The following is a 20,891-nucleotide window of genomic DNA, read 5'->3' as shown; positions in this document are numbered from 1 at the left end:
TGTGACCCCATGGACTGCAGTCCACCAGGCTCCTCTGCCCGTGGGATTTCCCAGGCAAGAGGACTGGAGTGGGATCTTCCCGAGCAGGAGGTCTCCTGCGCTGGCCGGCAGATTCTTCACCGCTGAGCCACCGGGGAAGGAGTGGTGGTTTAGCCCCTGCGACACTCAGCTGCTCTCCTCCATTCACTCTGCAATAAGCCCACGGGCCTTCCAAATTATTTCCCTGACGGGCTTCTAGGCCTGAGAGCTCCCTGCTGCCTCTGCCTGGCATGCTCTTACCCTCGGGGTCTGCATGGGACTCCTCCGCCAGAGACCTCCCCTTCCCTTTCTATCTAAAATAGCAGCTCCATCACCTCTACCTCCTCACCCTATTTTCTTTCTCCTTCTGTTTTACTACCACCTGAACTAGCTTATATTTATTCAGTTTACCGAATCTTCCCCCAAGGGACCATAAGCTCTGTGAGGCAGGGACTCTGCTCAGCCAACTATGGTATCTCCAGACCCTGACACAGCATCTGGCTCACAGTAAACAATAAGTACTTATCAGATGAATGAATGATTGATTCAATGTATTGATTGAATACCGCTGCCACTATTTTCTAGCTTGGATTGCTTTGGGCAGGTCATTTCACTTCTCTGAAACTTCCAACACCAAAGACAGGATGTGTTCAATTCACAGGGTTGTGGCTTCAGTGAAATAAAATAGTAGACGGTGGAAGGAGCTGACACAGGGTAAGTGCCCAATAAGTGACCACCACAGTCACCAGTATCGTCATCAAGGATCTCAGATTCATCACTTGCTCACCGAGGCCTTGGGCATGTCAAGAGCTCTCTCTGAGCCCCAGTCTGTTCATCAGTCCAACTGTCCAACACAAGGAATATTCGCTGGATGCCAGGGAAGTGGACACGAAGCACCAGCAGGGGGTCTGACATCCAGGAAGCACTCACCAAGCCGCAGGAACTGCAATCAAAGAGCGTCTAGGGTTTGGATGCCCGCTCCGCCACTTACTCTGTGACCTTGGGAAAGCAGCTAGACTTCTCTGAGTCTCCTCACCCATACCGTGAGGATAATGACAGTCCCTTCCTCACAAATCATCCTGAAGTCAATGAGATAAGGCCCCTGAAAGGGCTTCACAAAGCCCTCAGGAAGATGCACTGCAAAGGGCAGGAAGGTGAGGGCCCAGGGGTGAAGACAGACAGAACCAAGAGCGGTGTTTGGCCTCAGTTCTGAGGGGGTCACAGAGGGAGCTGAAAGAAGCCGGCTCCCTCTGTCTGGGAGGCCTCAGAGAAGACGCTGCTGCCCCCAACCACCTCACCCCCTGCCCCTGCCCCTGCCCCTGCCCCTGCCCCTGCCCCTCCCCTCTCCGTAGGGCCTCACTGGGGACCTCTTCTGGCTGTTCTTGGCAAGGGGCATTTTCAACGGAGGCAGGTGACAGCAGTAGGACCCTAGAAGAGACCCTCAGTCAACTTGAAGCCAAATCCACTTTCCACCCCAGGACTAAGGTGGCCTCCCCCCACATCCTAGGGCAGGCCCTGGGGAAAAAAGACCTTGAAGCCAAAGTCCCTGGAGGTTCATGAGGCCAGACACACTCCTCATGCTCCAGCCCATGAGGGTCTGTGGAAGAAACACCAGGTCCCCTCCCGACCTGGGCCATCTGACCCCCTCCACCACCAAAAAGAGAGTGGGGACCACCCGTGCCTTTTTCAGTCTGGGCCTGGCAAAACCCAGGGGTCAACTCCCCAAATGACTCAATCAATAAGCCTTACTGCAAACTCATGATTTTTTTTTTTTTTTTGGATCTGTTTTGATGAATTCTCAGTACCTAAGTGTGACTGACACTTAGTAAGGGTTTAATAAATATATGTTGAATCAGTGATTCAATTAATTAATCAACACATGAAGCAATGAATCATTGCTATCAAGAGAATTACTGTAAGTGAAGTTCCCAGCAGGCTGTGATTTTTTTTTTTATGTTTTTTGATAAATCCCCAGGGCCTTGAAAAGAGACCCTGATGCTGGGGAAGACTGAGGGCAGGAGGCGGGGGCGGGTGACAAAGGATGAGACGGTTGAATGGCATCACCAATTCAATGGTCATGAGTTTGCACAAACTCTGGGAGACAGGGAAGGACAGAGAAGTCTGGCATGCTGCAGTCCATGGGGTCGCAGAGAGTCCAACATGACTTAGTGACTTAACAACAACAGGGCCGTGAACACCCCTGGGACATAAATGTGTGTGAGAGCATGTGTATGTGAACGTATGATTGAGTCAACCACTGAATCACGACTCACTAGAATTTAATCCTTCTGGAAGCAAGGGTTACCATCTGCTTTGTTTAAGGCTGCATCCTCCGTGCTTAGACCAGTGCCTGGAGCATGGCCCGTGTGGAATGAATGAATGATAAACGAAGTGAATGAGCACGGCCCCAGCTCTCAGCCCAACGACCTCAGACCAAGAAGAACAAACACGGAGTGGCACCTGAGCCCTGCCCCCGGCCACCACTCGCCTCTTGATTTTTTTAAATAATTTGTCAATTGTTTTTAATTGTTGAGGCAGTAATACTTGGTTCATGAAACTGCAATATACAGAGAGGTGAAATAAATAGCTTATATATATATAATATATATAATATAGCTGGTTTTAAAATATTCCCTTATTCATTGGTGTACTAGGTCACGTGAGTCACGGAAGGTCGATAGCAGCATCCTCCAGAACTGTGAGTAATGCAGGGTCACCGTGATTGGACGAGGCCGTCTGTCGTCGAAAGTCGAGGCGCCGAGAATTCTGAGGGCACGCCTTCCCTGCGCGGTGTCTCAGGGCAGCTTGCAGCGGACAATAAATAAATGACTGCAAACCAGACAGCGATTTTTGTTGGACTCTGGGGCAGGGACAGGGGATTGGGAAAGAGGGGGAGTTGGCTGGGTGGGGGGACACTACTTTCTCTTTGTTTTTCTCTTTTTGTGTTTTTGCTTTTTTTTTTTCTGTCTTTTTTTTTTTTTTTTCCTTTAAGAACCTTTGGGAAAAAGGACTTTGGTTTCTCAGAGTGTCGTTTTCCTCATTCAAGTCCTCCTCTGGGGACGAGTTTCGAGTTGTCTGTTCCTAGAGAGACACAGCACCTGTGCATTGACAAAGTCCCTTGGCGTGAGCCTTTTGTCATAGCGGGTTTCAAGTCAGTAATAAAATCCTTATCGCTCCCCTCCCCCAAGAATTTTGGTTCAGTTTTTGTCTTCTCTTAAACACAATGTACAAAAATAGAAATTCTTCCTTATTTTTCATGTAAAAATATTCCTCTGATTGCAGTTCTCCGTGAGTGTGAGTGTGGGCTGGGGCGGCCTGGGGGGGCACGGCGGGGCCCGCCTAGCCGGGGTGCGTGGGGCGGATCCGCCGGGACCGCTTGGTCACGGTGGTGTACTTGAAGGGCTTCTGCAGTTCGGCCTGTCCCCTGGGGTAGCGCTTCATGAAGTGCACATCCTGCTGGTTCTCGCGGGTCTTGGGGCCCTTCCGCGGCCGCCCCTTCTTGGTGAAGCCCACGTACCAGCCGGAGTACTTAGCTGACATCAGGGCTGTGTAGTTGTTTTCCAGGACCTTCTCAATGAACACACACTCTTTGCTGGTGCCATCAGGCTGCAGGAAGAGAGAGAAGGAGGAGGTGAGAGAGGAAGGACAGGTGCGAGGGGCAGAGCTGTGTAGAGACGTCAGGGGCAAGGGCCAAGGCTTGAGACGGCACAGTAGAAAGGGCCTGACCCCAAGCTTTGGCCTCAGCAGTTTCACTCCCTGGATCCCTAGAGTGGACTTGACTTGGTGGCCCCTGCATCCTTCCCTGCTCATTACCATTCAGGGATCCCTTTCTTTTCCACAAAAGATTCAGATATGACCAATCAAAATATTATTTCCTGTGATTGGTGCAGAGCACAGCACGTGGCCTGAGTCATCCAATCAGCAGTCCTCAAGATCCTGTTCTAAATAATCCCCCCAAACATAGGCCAGTTTAAACTTGGAAATAGGTAAAGCTGAAGCAAAGGCAGCCTCTGTACCCCCATGAGAGGAAACGCTGCTTGACAACAAGGTCAGCTTTGAGGAAGAAAGCCAAGAGGAAGAGAATGAAAAAACCAAGTCCTCCTCACATCTTTCAGTTTCTGGACCTACCCAGCTATATCTGAAGCTCAAGTTATCTCACTGTTAAGTGGGCCAATAATATCTCATTTCCTTTAAAACAGTTGAGACTGTGTTCTATCACATGCAACAGAAAGAAGTCCCAACTCATGTGCATGAAACTGGGGACCAAGTTAACTGCCTACTCAACTGCCATTCAACTCCACTGTTACAGAGTTAAACATAAATTACATTTAATGTGGTACATCTTAATGTTTGTTGTGAAGAGGGGGGTGGAAGCCTCTAAAAGTAAGGGCTTTGGCATGACCAAACTTCAAAGCCTATACCCATGGTTCTAAGATTTTAGGGTCCCAGGTGAACTCCCTGGGAGACTATGCCAGGCAAGGAGCACTAGATTCATAGTCAGACATTGAATCAACTCACACTTCCTTATGTGACCTCAGGCTAGTTAATTTCACTCTTTAAACTTTGGATTCCTTGCCTGGACCAAACACGGAAAATGACTCCTGCGTCATAGAGATGTTATGAGGAATGATGCTTATAAGTGAGCCAGGCACACAGTAGGAAGTTTTCACATTATTTCGGAAGAGCAGGTGGTTCCGAAGGTCTGACCTCCCTCCTTGGATCTGAACAAAAGGTGGTGGAAAGCGGGCTTTGAATCTCCTCCTTGAAAAAGCCGAATTGCTCGGCGTGGAAGAGTGGGAAACACACAAAGTTGGAAGGCCTGAATTAGCAGCACTCGAGTTTCCAACTAACATCTCCAAATTTAGGCCAGGCCCACTCCTCGTTACAGACGGGTGCCCAGCCAAGTTGGAAGCCCAGCGGTCTGGCTGTGTGTGGAGACTGAGGTGCAAGTTCCAGCCTTTTGTTTGAAGTGGAAAACGGGCTGGAGCTTCCAGGAACGTTCACCTTTGAGCGGAGGGCAAGCTTGGGCCCTGCAGACAAAGTGCTGAACTTTGCAGAAAGGGACAGGCAGGGTAAGAAAACATTCTCTGGAGGAGAGATCTTTCGAGGAGCCTGCAGAGTATACAGAGGGTGGGCCTGGGAGAAGCACACAGGACCCAGAGGCATTATGGGTTGAGTGAGCAGAGAGGGCCTATTGTGAGGGAAGCTGGGGCATATGTGCAAGGGAGATAAAAAGGAGTGGGCTCTGGGCTCCCCATGGATAATTCTGGAAGCTGCCTATCCAACCTGAGTCCAGGTCCCTTGACTGGTTTTGATGGAACAGTCAGAGAAAACTGAATAAAGGCTATACCATGGCTGGTTCCCCATCTTAGAATATCTGCCTGGAAAACTGCTTTCAACCTTCAGGAGTCAGTTCAGTAACCACCTCCTCCAGGAAGCCTTCCCTGACTGCCATCTAGCTCCCTGAGTATTTCCTCCTCTTCCTTCAAGACTCCATTTGAGCATTGTGTGTGTTCGTTGCTCAGTTGTGTCCAACTCTTTGCGACCCCATGGACTGTAGCCCGCCAGGCTGCTCTGTTCATGGGATTTTCCAGGCAAGAATACTGGAGTGGGTTGCCATTCCTTTCTCCCATTTAGCAGTATGCTTTATTCAACTCACATACTCCATCTTCTGAATCCCCTCCACACCCACTCCTTCTCCTGCCTGCCCAACAGAGTAGTTCTGTATCTGCCTGCTCCTCATCAGCCCAGGAGCTTCAGGAGGTCAGGACTGCTTCTCGCTTGCTCTCATGGCTTCGGCATAGGTCTTAGCCCAAGACAGGGGCACCTGGAGAATTTGTGGTTAAATGGATGAGAGTTCTGCTGGGACACAGATGGTGGGGGTGACACATTAATTGGTCTTCCTCCAAAAGAAAATGGACTCTGCCTCCTGGATCCCTTACTAATGTCCCAGAGACAGTTGTGAGTTGTGAGAGGCCCCTCCTGGGGGATGTGCTGAGAACAGTGAGGGCCCAAGCCCTCAGCCTGCCCACCGTGGTGTCCCTACTCATCCATTTACTCATTCATTCAGCATTTACTGATTGCCAACTAGAGCCCAGATATTTCCACATCCACTGTCTCATTTAATTCTCTTAACTTGCCAAGGGAGACTCTGCCTGGTGGAAGAAAACAATTTAAAGACACAAAAATGGCTTTCCCAAGGTCACGGAGCTGTCAAGTGGCAAAGCCAGGATTTGAACATGCACTTGCCACTACAGCTCACTTCTCTGCTATCTAATCCCAGACAGGCCCATGGGGAGAAAGGGTATGGAAAAGTGGGTGCTGCCCACTGAAACACCTCGGGTCCCCCAGGACCACAGAGCTACCATACTCATGAAGCAGTGACTTGGAGGTTCAAGGGCCAGCACAGTGCCTGGCACATACGCTCTTGCCTGGGTTGAGGATCTGACACCCCAGAGGTCAGGAGCCCTTGGGAGGAGCCATAGGGCCTATAACGGTCACTAGTTCCCACCTGAACTCAGACTCAGTGGATAAGAAGCTCACGGTAGGCCGCCCTGGGGCCTGACCCTTGCCTTTCTCCTCACCACCTCTATGACCCTGCTTATGGCCTGCAGAGATTTTTAAAAAACACATGTGCATGGGCCTCACCCCCCAAAATGCTGACTCAATTGGTTCAGGCAAGGCAGATCACCAATATTTAGGGAGTAACGACAGCCCGTCCCAGAACCTTGATTTAGTAGAATTTGATCATCTCTGGAAATCCACCACCTCCAACCTCCTTCTTTCCAAACTGGAGTCCTATTCCTTCTGTTTGATCTAAAGACTGAATCCTAATGACATCACTTGGCCCCTAGATCCAGTCTTCCTTGAAATCAGAACTACCCCCTGGATGTTTTTAGTTACCTAGACAAAAAAAAAGACTTTTGCTTAAAGGCATTTTGAATTAGGTTTCAGTCACATTCAACCAAAGCAGACTTCACAGACACACACTGGACAAGGGACCCCCTGCTCTGAATGGGTCTAGGGCCCTATGTTGCCAATGATCCACTGATCACACAGGAGGAGACAGACAAGAAAAATCCCCCTGGGTTGAATCTCCAGAGATGGGGAACAACTGCTTAGCACATAGTGCTTGACATTTAACAACTCTTTTACCTAATGAAAGGAAGTACTATCTCCTGGGTCAGGTGGAGGTGGGGTCCAGAGAGGCGGCAAGGAGAAGGGGGCTGCTTCTCTCTCAGGGGCTTGGGAGAAGAGCTCTGGCATGTGATCAGCATGATGCGAGAGAGAAGCAAGGCCAAGGGTCTGGAGCATCGGCAGAGGCTCTCTTGGGGGTTCAGTGATGTGTCCGGCTGTGGCCAGATACGTAGAAGATTGATACCCAGGGTCAAAGCCATCCAAGCAAGCTATCCTGTTGAGCCAAAGGAGCCAGGGCCTGAACTGAGGTCCAGAGTTCCCACAGGTGAAGAACCTGACTTTCAAGGGGAATGTAGCTCATGTTTAACAAGAAAGTGCCTATTCAGTGTCAGGATTATCTTCCCATTTTACAGGTGAGGACACTGAGGCTCAGTGAGGTCAGAGCACTTAAGATTCCCAGGTCTGACGTGGCTAACTCTGGCTGTAGGTTGAGTCAATTCTCAAAAGGTAAGCACCACATTTCTGTTTCTTTGGTATCCTTTGAGCAGGTATAAGAAGCTTGATGGATGGATCCAGAATTGGCCCTCAGAGCCACTAGCCTGTGGGGAATGCAAGAAGGAAACAGCCAGTGCCAACCCAGGTGAGCAGACTGCAGAGAGAGGGCTGTGCGAGTAGCCTGGGCTCCAGGGTGGGCGTGCTGACTGGGCGGTCAGGGAAGTCAGAGATCATGAAAGGGGGAGCCAAGACTCAGGGTGGATGGTGGAGGGAAAGGCTGTCCTGGCAGAGGGAGCCGTGTGCACACAGCCTGAAGGCCGCGTCCAAGGAGTGGAGGCTGGCAGCGCCGTGTGTCTGGGACACAGGAACATGAGGGCGGGCAGGCTCTCCCCAAGGAGGGTAGCCGTTCTCGGGTAGAAGGTGAGGGCCTGAGGACTGGTTCTGGCTGAGCTGCGGGTGGAGAGGAGGGGCGCGCTTTAGAAAGCGGAGGGTGGGCAGAGGGGAAAGGCCTGGAGGTGGAGCCTGAAGTAGCCGAGGAACACTCTTCTGGAGAAGGTACGAGGGCAGAACCAGACACAGACCAGCCATCAGGAGTAACCCCAGGTCGGGGTCTGATCGGCTGCCGACCTGTGACAGAACTGCCCCCTAAGGACCCGGAGCTCCCAACTGCAGGACCCAGAGAGTGGGCGCTGGGCTGGGCGGGGGCCAAGAGGGGGACCTGCCCGGCCGAGTCGGGACAGGTGGAGGGGTGGCCAGCCCGGGAGCCTGGAGGGGAAACGGGGGTGGGGCGGGGACCCTGCTGCAAGGTGGAGGGGCACCTCGCCCGTAGCAAGGCGGGAGGGGAGCGGAGCGCGGGGCGGCCTCGCCGCCAGCTGAACCGTCCCGATATTCATGACGGGAGAGAGGGCGAGGGGGCAGGAAATCGGAGCCGGCTCCTGTGGAAGCGGTGACTCAGCGGCCAGCCGGCGGGCGGGCGGGCGGCGGGGAGCGGCCCGAGGGGACGGGGCTGTTCTTTTGACCCCAGGACGGCCCTCCTGGGGTCAAGATGCCGGGAACCACGCAGACGGGGAGGGAGGGGCACGCGGGCACTGGGCACCGCGGGCTGCGGTGCGGCCCCTCCTTTAAACAGGAAAAGAAAGGGGGGTGAGGGGAGAAAGGCGAGCCCACAACTGCAAGCAGGCTGGGCCTGGGAGGCGGCCCAGGCGGGCAGGAGGACAAAGCGCCCGACGCGGGGCTGGCCGCGCCGCCGCAGGAAACGCGCAGCCAGGCCAGGGGACCCGGCGCCCGGCGCGCCCGCCGCCCCTGCCCCGGACCCCTCGCTGGCCGGCCGGCCGCGGACGGACGTGCTGAGTGAGTCCGCGGAAAGTGAATCGCTAATTAGAACCACTCCTAGGCATCCCGGGGTGCGCTACGGAGTACTATTCTGTTGCTCTTTGAGAAGCTCCAGCTGGAATCCTTGCTTTCTAAACTGGGCTTTGAAGCCCGCCCGTGACCTGGGAAGAGTGCCCGAGCACGGCCAAGCCTCAGGTTTTTCATCTATGAAATGGGAATGGTGGAAGTCTGTTCTTCCCCGACCCACCGTATGGGATTATTTTGAGGCATTTTTTGTTTAGTGCCTGGCAGAAAGTAGGTGCTCAATTAACAGAGGCTATTGGTACCCTTGTTATTAACAAATAATCAGAGACACTCTCCTGGCTCAGGTCTCTGGCCTGTCATCCTCTCCCCAGGATATGGAGGGGAGGGGGGAAGAGGGATAAGAATTGGGGGATTCGGGGAGTCAAAGCCATAGCTTAAACAGAAACTGAAGTCATGCTTCCTTCCCCCCACCCTAACAAGGTGTAATAAATGCAGGTCGTCACAGAGGGCCTTGCCTCAAGGAGAAGAAGCCGTCCTCTTTGGAATCTGGGTCTACCCTCTACCCTCCACTCCAACTGGCCAGCAGAAGCCACCCCCTCATTATACAAGTTGGGCAGAGGGTGAGTAGGGTCCCTACAGAGAGAAGGGAACATGGAGCATGAATCCACTATAGAGCTACTGCCTGTAACACCTCCCACAGGAGCATCCAAAGGAAGCAAGTGTGTGAACTTCACAAACAAGGACACCCAGGCCAAAAGGGGCAGCAGCATCAAAATGCAGCATCAGTGGAGGCTCAGAATCCCTGGCACGTGGGTCCACCCCACCCATATCCTACCCCCGCCCTAATTTGTTACATGCCTATTCCAAAGTAATAAAACCTTCCTGAAATGCTAGACTCACAACGCCGAAGAGGCTGCTGGGTTCCAGAGGTGTGGCTGTGGGGAGTCATAAACCCCCTGTGATTATTAAAACAACGCTGCAGCCCCAGGCCCTGACCCGCTGGTTCCCTGCTGCCAGACGTCAGGTACATTCAGACTGGGAGCCTCAGACCCCCTGGAGGTTCTCCCACTGCTAAGCAAGCCAGAGTTCCATGTCCACTAGGAGAGATTGGGGCCCCATGTACTCCCCAAAGTCATAGCCACAGTATGGCAGGCTGCAGGTGAGGGGACAGAGAAGTGGGGGTGATGAAGAGATCTCACAATGGGAGTCTCTCTCACACACACACACATTCACGGGACCTCTTTCCCATTTAGGGCTGACGGGGTCCAGGAGGCACTGCTCCAGCCCCCCTGGGCTGCTGAGGGACCCACCCAAGTCCCAGACCACCACTTACCTTCCCCACAAGCTTGCCTTTCCGGTTCATACACAGGTAGAACTCCGTCTCCTTGCCCTTGATCCGGACTTGACTACCGAAGGTATCTGTCTCCACTAGGAGCTGGGCTTCGAAAGGCAGAAGGAGAACAAGACACATTTTTTTACCAGGGGCAGTGGCTGGCCTGAAGACTCAGCAACATGATCCCTGACCTTGTCCTTGGACCTCCCACTGCCCCCAGAATCAAGTATGGGGGGGGGGTGCTTCTGACAGTCTCCTCTCCGGAGCATGTGCCCCTCAGGCAGGGAGAAAAGCTCTCTGACACCTGTTCCCAACTCCCAGACTCTCTGGACTCCACTGGGGACCCAGATCACTTCTGGTGACTACAGACCAGTGTGACATCTCCTGCCCTCCTCACCCACCTTCCCCTGCCCCTCAATTCCCTTCCCCAAAGCAGGACACACAACCACACAAAGAGCCCCGAAGAAGCAGCAGTCTCTGGACTGAGGGGTCAGACATTCAGATGCCTATGAGCTCACACAGGCACACACAATGGGCACGCACACACACACACACACACACACACACACACACACAGTAAATGCACACACGTCTTGCCTTGTGGAATGCTAAGCTACTTCCTCCAAAATTTAGGTCAGAAGCCCCTTCCTCCAGGGCAAACATCTGGGTGTCCCCTTCCTGATGGGGATATGAGAGAGCGAGTGCCCCAGCCACTTGAAATGGGGAAATGTCTGGAAACGGTAATTCAAGGCCCCAGGGAAAGGAGGCTATCAATATAATATTTCACTTTCCTCAATCAAGGCCATCAAGACTTGGGGACTTCCCTAGCGGTTCAGTGGTTAACACTCCATGCTTCCAATGCAGGGGGCCATGGGTTTAATCCCTGGTTGGGGAACTAAGATCCCACATGTCACATGCCACACAGTGTGGATAGAAAAAAAAAGGCCACCAAGGCTAAAGGATAACTAACTCTCAGGAGCCCAGAAGTCCCAATCAGAACCCAGTACCCTCTGGTCTGGGATGGGAGACCTCATGTTAAACCCCCATACTCCACAAACACATGGGGTGTCCAGATGATCCTGGATGGGGTAGCCAGAGCTGATCCCCCAAGGCCTGACTGAACAAGAACATCTAGGGCCGGAGGGTGACTCTCTCTTGATTAGGCATACTGTAAGACCCCTCCCTGTCCCTTGGCCACTTCACATTTTCTCCCCAGTAGGATGCTGTGTGACTTTGGCAGGTCACACGCCCTCTCTGAATTTGAATCCCAGTGCCTGGATTTCCCCACCACCTCCATCCCCCTTCTTTGCCTCTGACCCCCCATTCTCACCCTCCCTCCCCTGACCCTTTGCTTCCCAACACCTGCCCCTCCCTCACCCACAAAATTTTAATTTCAGTGACAAGGGACTTGCTTCTCCATAACAAAATCATAGTTCTAAATACAGCATCCTTGGAGCCACAAACAGTGTACCTCAGTGCCCCTAAAATACAAGAGGTATGATTTTAATAAAAAAATTTTTAAATATATACCCTGGTGCCCTGCTGTGAAAATTAAAACCATCTGGAACTCAGGATTTCCAATAATTAATCTAGCCCTCCTTTGACACCACTACTAATTAAAATGTGATACCCACCTTTCCAAGGAAAAAAAGAAGAATTTACATAAAATTTAAAGATCTAACAAGAATTTGGTAATTCTAGGAACAAAGGTGGGGGCACATTCTTCTCTCTACCTTCCCCCATCCCTAGTAAACACAGTTGAGAATATTAGTGAACACTGAGATAGGGGGTTATAAGCCCTTCATGCTCCCTGCTTCCCTAAATCCAAACTCCCTGTAACTCTCTTGTTGGCTTAGTCCCTGAAAACCAAGGGTCAAACATCACAGCACTTCTGAGACTTGCTTTCAGCATCTCCTCACAAACTCAGGCCCCACATGGGATGGGGGTTGTTAGGGGTCAGGAGAGTCCCCAACCTACAGGAGCTTCTGACAAAGGCAGCATGTGTAAGGGGAAAGGTGAGAGCTTTGAAATGCACATGTATGGATATGACTCCCTAGCTCCACTTGCCAGTATATGACCCTGGGCCTCAGTTTCTTCATCTGTAAAATGGGGGTGGTCATCCCTCATCTGTTAACAGCCAATGTGAGGGTCATATAAAATGATGCTGTTCTCAGAGGCTGGGTAGGAGAAACTCAGTAACTGTTCCTTAAGTTTCCTGATAACTGCAAAATAAACCCATTTACCAAAAAAAAAATAGGAGTGGGAAAGAAATCTGGTCTGTATAAAAGGGCAGAGGGGCAGCAAAACTTGCTTCCCCAAGGCAGGCCTTCTGTGCTGAACTTTCTCAGCATCCTCCAGGGTCTCGGGTACCCACACTGTGAGTGCATCAGAAAACGCCTTAGGCGGGGATTTACAGAGCCTTGCCATCCTGGAGGGGTAACCTGGAGTAAGTCACACACCCTCTCTGAGCCCCTAGTTTCCTTACCTATGCAATGGGATTGGGGCCTGACTGTTCTGATTGTCTCTGGGATTGGAAAAGGGTAGGGATGGGAAATCATAAAAAGCGGGTGAGGCCACAGGGCTGAGGCCACGCAGCCCCAAGCATGTCTGAGAGGAAGACGACTCTGTCTGTCCTCTCCCAGCATCAGCCTGGGCCCGTCTTCAGAACAGCTCCTACTGCACACCGGATCCGACTCCCCTGTGAGCCTGCCAAAGTCACACATCCCCGGGAGGTTAGGTACCTTCATCCCCCTTTTACAGTGTAGGAAACTGAGGTTCAGAGAAGCAACCCTTCCCAGGTTGGGGGTGTGGGGGCAGGCTGACATCCAGTCTGGCTGGCTCTCTTCCTGTTGGGGCCTGGGTCCCAGAGGAGGGCCCCCAGCTCCAGGGAGACTTGGCTCAAAACACAGCCCCCGCCTCTCATTAGCCACAGCCCATCTGAGGAAGCCCTGGGCTGTGCCTGAGCCGTCCAGAGGCCTGGGGCTGAGGCTGGGTGGCACCCCACCCCCACCAGCCCAGCAGCCCCCACCCCAGCAAGGGGACGGTCTGCACCAGCCGCTGCGCCCCGGGGAGCCAGAAGTCTGTTCTTCCCCAACCGCAGCAAGCCACGGAGTGACCTAGACTCTACTCAGCACATGACATAATGAGGAGGGAGCCAGGCCAAGATTATGTAAAGTCTTTGGGGAGTAATAGCAGCAGCAGTTCTCAGAAAAAGAGAAAGAGAGACTCCACCCACCCAGACCAGGTTTGCCCCAGAGCCTGCCTGGTCCTCAGCATCACGCTTCCCCGTCTCATGACCCAAGACCTAAGCCCCCAAGACACACCTCTCAGGAGCCAGAAACCCCATCTCCACTCGGTTTGATTCTCAGGTCTGTCCCAGGCCAGGTAGGAGGCATCAATGATATCATCTTGCCGCTCACCACCCTGGCATCCCCTCCTCCACTCTCTGCTACGCTTGCCCCCAGCAGTCTCTCCTCTACAGATCAGCCAGGCGATCCTTACAAAATGTAACATGAACTGTGCCTTTCCCCTGCTAAAGCCTCCTATGGACCTCCACGCGTGCATGCTCAGTTCCTCCATCGTGTCCAACTCTTTGCAGCCCCGGGGACTGCAGCCCACCAGGCTCCTCTCTCCATGGGATTTTCCAGGCAAGAATACTAGAGTGGATTGCCATTTCCTCCTCCAGGGGATCTTCCCGACCCAGGGGTCAAACCTGTGTCTCTTGCATTGCCAGGCGGATTCTTCACCACCGTGCCATCTCACTAACAATCCAGACTCTTCAAGGGGACTGCCGTCCGCCCCCATCTCCCACCCTTGCTCACAGCCCTCCAGCCACACAAGCCTCCTTGCTTTTCCTGCTCTGATTCACCCAGCGCACTCCCGCCTCAGGGACTTCACACTCTTCCTCCGCCTGGCGATCGCTTTGCCCAGAGTTTCCCACAGCAGCTCCGCACCTCCTAGACGGACATCTCAACTCAGATGTCACCTCCTCAGAGAGGAGTCCATGGGCTCACAAAAAGCCAGACGTGACTGAGCGACTAACACTCTCACGCACTATTCATACTTACCTCGTCAAGCCCTTTATATACTTACTAAAGGTTACTTATTGGTCATTTACCATAAGCCAAGTGTGGGCTAGGTGCTGGAAACCACAGTGGTGGATGAGACAGGTAAGGGCCTGCCCTCATGGAGCTTACCTTCTGGTGGACAGAGACAGACCCAGAAAAGGTAGCAAATAAGAGGAGACCACTTGGAGGAGCGCTCGGAGGAGAATGGAGCAGGGGATGGCAGGAGCTGGACTGGGAGGGTGGCGACGTCTCAGGTCCCGCGCAGTGCAGGCAGATTCTTTACCATCTGGGCCCCAGAGAAGCCCCAAGTATGCATAACGCCATTTAAAAGTTAAAGCGGGCAAGATTCAGGGAGGTAAAGGGACTGCTCAGGGGCATACGGCTGGTAAAAGCACAGTAGGAGTTCAAATTCAACGTCTGATCCCGCGATCAATGCCTCTGGCAACTCTGCTCCCCACCAGCGTCAGTCCTGCCCCTCACTAGAGCTCTGAGCTCCCCCACTCACCCATCCCCAGCCTCAGAGTTACTATCAGATATTCTGACGAAGGGAGAACGTCCCGTCCCTCTCTGGGCCAGGATTAGATGATTTCCTTTCAGTACTGCTCCTCTGGGAAGCATCCGTAACTTACATTTATTTGGAGCCTATCACATGTTGGTCACCGTTCTACACACATTATACACATTATCTCAATCCTTATGACAATCCCAGGAGATTAGAACAATTTTTTTTTATTACCCCATTTTACAGGTGAGAAAATGGAGCCCCAAGGTCACACAATGGTGGAGTTAAAACCCAGGCAGGCTAACCTAGAAGTCTGGGTCTTAGCCTGTCTCCCCCTTAGGTCAAACTTTTCCTCCATGCCCGTCCCTTTCCTGGGGAAGTTAGTGAATGAACAAGGAGGGTCTCTGCCTTTGACTTCACCTTCTTGGGGCAGAAGTCTGTGGGTCGAGACGCCCAAAGAGCCAAAGGTTGGGGCCTATCCCTCCCCAGCTCCATTTCCAAATGACCTCGAGGCAGGGAAGGGTACCAGCAGTCACCCTGAGGAAGACAGCTTCTAGCTGATTCTGGGAGATGGCCCATAGGAGCACCCAAGTCTGGGTTCAAACCACAGACAGAGAGGCAGCAAATGGCTTCTGACCTCGTTCTGACCAGGAGAGGCTGTGTGCACCAGGAGCCGAGCGAGTGAGGGATCTCTCCTGCAGGGGAGGCCACAGAGCCAGTCTCGGCTCAGAGCAGGAGCCCAGCACCTGCCCATGCAGGCCAGGAGCTTGAAGAACCCAATCCCTTCTCCAGCATCCAGACAGGAAAGCAGAAAAGGAAAAGGAGAAAGTGGAGGAAACTGGAGAGAAAGCCCTTTCGATTAAAAAAATAATAATAATAAGCTGTCTTTTTCTCCCAGTTTTGTTGAAATGCATGGAGTAACAATGATGGTTTTAAAAAGCTTATACTTATTTGAGCATTTACCATCTGTCAGGCGCTGTGCTTAGAGTCTGAATATGGAAAGTCTCATTAGATCCTCACAACAACCTTATGAGGTAGGAACTATCACACCCATTTTACTGATGAAGAAACTGAGGCTCTGAGCAGAGCTCCAGAGGTTACTTGCCAAAGTCACTTAGTAGGACCAGGATTTGAACACACACAGAGTAACTCCGGAGCTAGTCTGACTCAGGCAGAGCAGGACAGACACCAGGCAGGCTGGCAACGGCAGAGAGATGAGAAGTGACTTTGGTGGGTGGATGGATTGACTGATTCCAACCAGCTGGGCTTCCCTGTGGGCGATCCAGGACCTCTCTTGGAAGCCTTTTGGTTGGAAGGGTTGGAAACAGCAGGGAAAGACAGACAGAGATCCAGAGAGACATACACAGAGGGGCACAGGAGACCCAGAAAAATGGAACTGGAGAAAACCAAGCAGGAGATTTGGTTTCCTTCCCCACTCTCCCACAAGTTTCAGAGTCAAACCTCCAAGGCCCGAGAAAGCAAGCAGGGAGCCAGGAGCCGATGAGAGGCTGGGCAGAGCAGCACCCCCAGGCCTGCACAGGGTGACCCGCCGCCGGCTGGCTGCCGCAGTGCCAGGGCAGGTGCCGCGGGCCCCTGTCCAGGAATCACCCTCCAGCGAGGAAACATCCTTGCCACAGAAGGTGCTGGGAGGTCACACTGAACCAGTACCCCCTTCCTCCCCTCTGAACCAGATCGAGGGGAAGGGGAAGAAGCGGGGGCGAGAGGAAGCATTCCTCTCTGGAGAGGTTTCAGCACCGCTATTCACACACACACACACACACACACACACACACACACGTTACGGCTTTTCTCCAAAGGTGCCCATGGCTCCCCTTCTCGTGGAGTCACCCAAGGAGGCTCACAGGCCATGTGGGTTTGCCAGAAAGGAAGAGGGAGAGAATCAATAGGATTGATCAGGAGCTGTATTTAATCCTAGCTGCAGCTTTCACGTGACCGGCTGAGCTGCAGAGTCACCACGGTGTGGGTGGCCACTCCTCACTGAGGACAGAAGTCGTGGGACACAGGCTCAGAGGGCAGGGGTATTAGCCGGATATATTAATGCTCCTTCCAGCTGGGAACATCTCTCGGAAAAGCTGGCTCTGTTGCTCGGGGTATCCCGGCTGCAAGATGCAGGCTGGCTGGAAGGGGGGACAGGACGGGAGAATGGAGGGGGCACCGACTCCCCAAGTACCTACTCTGAGCCGGGCGCTTGCCCCAGAGGAGTGGTCTCATCCACACTCCTGGATGCTCACGGGTCACCCATGCACTCACAGGCTCAAACATGTAGTGCACACTGGTTTGCGGCTGGCTGTGTGCAAGGCGGATGCTTCCCAGGTGGCTCTGTGGTAAAGAATCCGCCTGCAATGCGGGAGACGTGGCTTCCATTCCTGGGTCAGGAAGGTCCCCTGGAGAAGGAAACGGCAACCCACTCCAGTATTCTTGCCTGGAGAATCCCATGGACAGAGGAGCCTGGCGGGCTACAGTCCATGGGGTTGCGAAGAATCTGACAAAACGGAGCAACTAACAGCTTCATTGTGCAAGGGGATACAGTGGGGACAGTAGACAGAAGCCGCCTGGCCTCAGAGTGTGCACTGGAGCAGGCGACACGGAGAGCGAATAACTGCACACGCAGCAGAGCCACAGGCAGCAGTAAGTGCAGGGGAGAGAAACACACGCACGCGAGGACACAGACAGGAATCCTCCGATAAGGCGGCGACTGGATGAATGAAGTGAGGGAGCAAACGCCACGGGGACATCTGGAAGAAGGGCAGCCCCAGGCGGAGGGCCCAGCAAAGGCCCTGAACTGCAGACACGCGTGGCACAAGCGAGGGGCAGCAGGAAGCTGGGGCTGGAGCGGAGCCAGCAAGGACTGGGGTGATGGGGCCTGTGGTCAGGGAGGAGCCAGGTCAGGCCTTCCTGCTGAGGGTGTGGATTTCATCCTAAACGACATGACCACCTTTGACTGAGTGACCGAGGCTCACGTTTTGGAAGTAAGGAGAATAGACTATGAGGTGTCAGACTCAGAGAGAAGGGGGTCCTGCTGCCTTGCCCACACCAGCCAGCCCAAAGGACCTGGCTCCTCGCTCAAGCCCAGCCCTGTAGCAGGCACCAGGAGAAGGGTAACGGGGACCAGAGGGCCCCCGCCCACTTCCATCACCCACTCAGAAAAAGCCCTGCAAGACCCCACATGCTCTCCCAGGTGAGTCACGCATGTCAGCCCCTAACTGGGCTCTGTGCTGCCCTGTAATTATTTCAGTCACTCATCTAGGAATCTTTGAAGGGGGCCTGGTTTCTGCCAGGCCATGTAGTAGACACGGGGACAGGAAGAAAGGTCACTGCTTTCAAGGAGCTCACATTCTTGGAGGGGAGTAGGGGAACTCAGGAAGGCTGCCCAGTGGGGCAGAGCCCATGCTGAGCAGGCTGACTCCCCGTGACCCTGGGCAGCGGTGACGCAGCTGGCATCACTGGTCCATGCCAAACTGGAGGCAGTCCACGGCATACTAGCTCCATGCCCTGTCCTCCACCACCCTGCAATGCAGGGAGGGCACCGGAAGGGCCCAAAGGACATAGAGAGCAAGAGGCCCAGACTCTTAGAGTCAGCCCCTAGGAAGGAGCAGGGGCTTTGGCCTGGGAGCTCGTTGAAGGCTAAGACCAGGTAGTCTCACTCACGGCTGTACTGCCCCCCGAGGGAGGGAGCAACCCAGGTGTGAACCGAGAGACCAGACTGCACCCAACAGAAGGGTCCAAATACGCTTCCGCCCCCAGCCTGAGACGGCCAGCAGAGCATTGCCAGCCCCCGGGGCTGCTTGGAACCGCGCTGCAGGAGCCTCTTCTATCTGCAGCAGACGTGCCAGGGCCCACTGATGGGAGAGAGGCAGCACCCCTTCTGGAAGCTCCACGAACCAGTTCCCCGGAGGCGAGCCTTCACCCAAGCCCGCAACAGCATCCCCCTGCCCCCATACAACAGCGCTGAGTATTCTGGCTTAAATAATCATAACATCTTTGAGCAGAAGATACCTTTTCATTTCAACGACCCCATTTTACAAAAGAATAAATGGGCTCAGAAAGGCTAACTCCCACCTAAGGCCTCCAGCTCCTAAGTACTGGCGCTGAGATTCCAGTTCCCTCCGATGCCAGAGTCCCCATGCTCACCCTCTCAGAAGACCACCTCCCTGGCTTTCACAGACCCTCCAGAGGCCTTCTCAGCGCTGCTCTGGGTACTGTCCGTCCTGGGGGTCTGGCCTCCTGCAAAGCCTACGGCTGATTCGTGGTGATATATGACAGATACCAACACACTGTTGTAAAGCAATTAACCTCCAATTAAAAACAAATTTTAAAAAAGAAAACTTGGGCGTTTGGGGTGCTTTTTCTTAATCAGGTGGAAAAGCCGCCTTTATCAAATGAAAGTAGAAATCCACAAGCCTTATAAAAGCAGAGTGGCTCCTACACCACCGTAACCAATGCTGGAGCTCCTAACCCTTCCCTGCAGGCTGGCTCAGCTGACCCTGGGTCTCCTCTGCTGTCTCAGGTCCCACCACCCAGCAGTCCTGCTTCCTGCAGCTAGTGTGCCTTGACGCCTCCACATTCCAGCTTAAGGGCATCGACCTCGGAGGCAGCAGGGCCTTCTCATCTTTGCTTGGCCGGTGAAGGAACTCAGCCCACAGCCAGCCAGACATGCTTGCCCCGGGCACTGGAGGCTGCTCAGTGACAGAGCTGCCACTAGAACCCAGGTGTCCTGTCTCCTGACTACTGGCCAGACCGAGGGGACCAGGACCAAAGGCAGGAAGGGGAGAGACTGACGCAATAACCCCAGGTGCGCAGGGCGGCGCTTGCCCAGTTCCTGGCCGGCCAGGCGTCCACCACACTACCTATGCCGCTAGCCCCTGGCCCACAGACTTCTCCCTCTAGAGAGGAACCCAAAGCTATGAAAGCCCCGCATTCCTGGAATAGCCACGCCTGGGGCCCCCGGTGCTCTGGGAGAGTTTCAGGGAGCCATGAGGAGACCCTCCTGCAGAACAGCCTGGGGTAGAAGCCTGGCTCATCTGTGAGGATTTCACCAAAGGCTGCTCGCTGTGGTAAAGCCTACGAGCTCTGGGGCAGGCATCCACACAAAGGGAGGCCAGCGTCTTGCACCTGCCTAAGGGGTCTAGCGCCTCAGGATGCCATCGAATTGGAGATTCTGAGTGTTTCAGAGACTCCAATCTGAGATTCCGAGGGTCTGCGGGGATCCCAGATTCCAGGCATTTATAGGGACTGTTTATAATTGGTGTTTGCTGGAATTCCCAGACTGTATTCTAACTGTGTATGAATGCAAGTCTCAGAAGACACCATTCTTTCAGCTGGACGGAGCCCTGAGAAGGAGAGAGCAGGTTCTGTGACATCCTGGGCCGCCTGGCCTGACTGAGGACCACTGGCTACCCCTCCCCCACAGGCAGGACAGGCTAATGCAGTCCCATCCTCCTGCTTGACTTGGCCACATAAATCACCCTCCCAATAATATTTGTATTGATTATCTAGATTGGAAGCCTCAATTGGCTCCATTGTCTCACTTCCTCTCTCAGGGCTCACAGATGGGGTCCCAGCCCCTCATCTGCGTTACTAATGCGGCATCTAAATGGAGCAGTCTCAGCGGCCAGCAAGGCCCCTTGCTGCCCTGGGTGCTGGGAGACTGGAGGAGTGATAAACATGTTCCTTGACCGAGAATCATTAAATCCAGACTTTGTGGAGCTGGAGGAGAAGCCAGGATGGGCAAGTCCCTGTATACGCCAGGTGTGGTTCCCCCAACACCTCCAGGCTACTTGTCAGACACCCAGAATTCAGGCCAGACCCTCCCCATCAGCACGAGCCTCTCAACAAAACCTCTCAGAGACTCGGGTGCACACGGATGTTTAAGAGGCGAGGCGAGTCCATGCCTTGTAATGCACCGAAGGGAGACTGCTGAGCCCCAGAGATGCTCAGGCCACACGGGAGAGACCGCTGAGCC

At 53.5% G+C, this 20,891-nt stretch overlaps 1 protein-coding gene across 1 annotated transcript in view; it reads right to left on the bottom strand.

The window, feature by feature from the left end:
- FGF18 (fibroblast growth factor 18) overlaps positions 2,515-20,891 on the bottom strand; it is a 35,978-nt gene continuing 17,601 nt past the window's right edge. The window contains exons 4-5 of the mRNA XM_018065624.1: positions 10,340-10,446; positions 2,515-3,624 (exon numbers count right to left, since the gene is read on the bottom strand). Coding sequence (XP_017921113.1) covers positions 3,358-3,624; positions 10,340-10,446 — 374 coding nt within the window. The 3' untranslated portion in view covers positions 2,515-3,357. The remainder of the gene's footprint in view (positions 3,625-10,339; positions 10,447-20,891) is intronic.

The sequence above is a fragment of the Capra hircus genome, chromosome 20, assembly GCF_001704415.2.
Source record: "Capra hircus breed San Clemente chromosome 20, ASM170441v1, whole genome shotgun sequence".
Taxonomy (NCBI): Eukaryota; Metazoa; Chordata; class Mammalia; order Artiodactyla; family Bovidae; genus Capra; species Capra hircus.
Note: the sequence above shows the minus strand (reverse complement) of the source record. Positions and strands in the feature narration are given on the sequence as shown.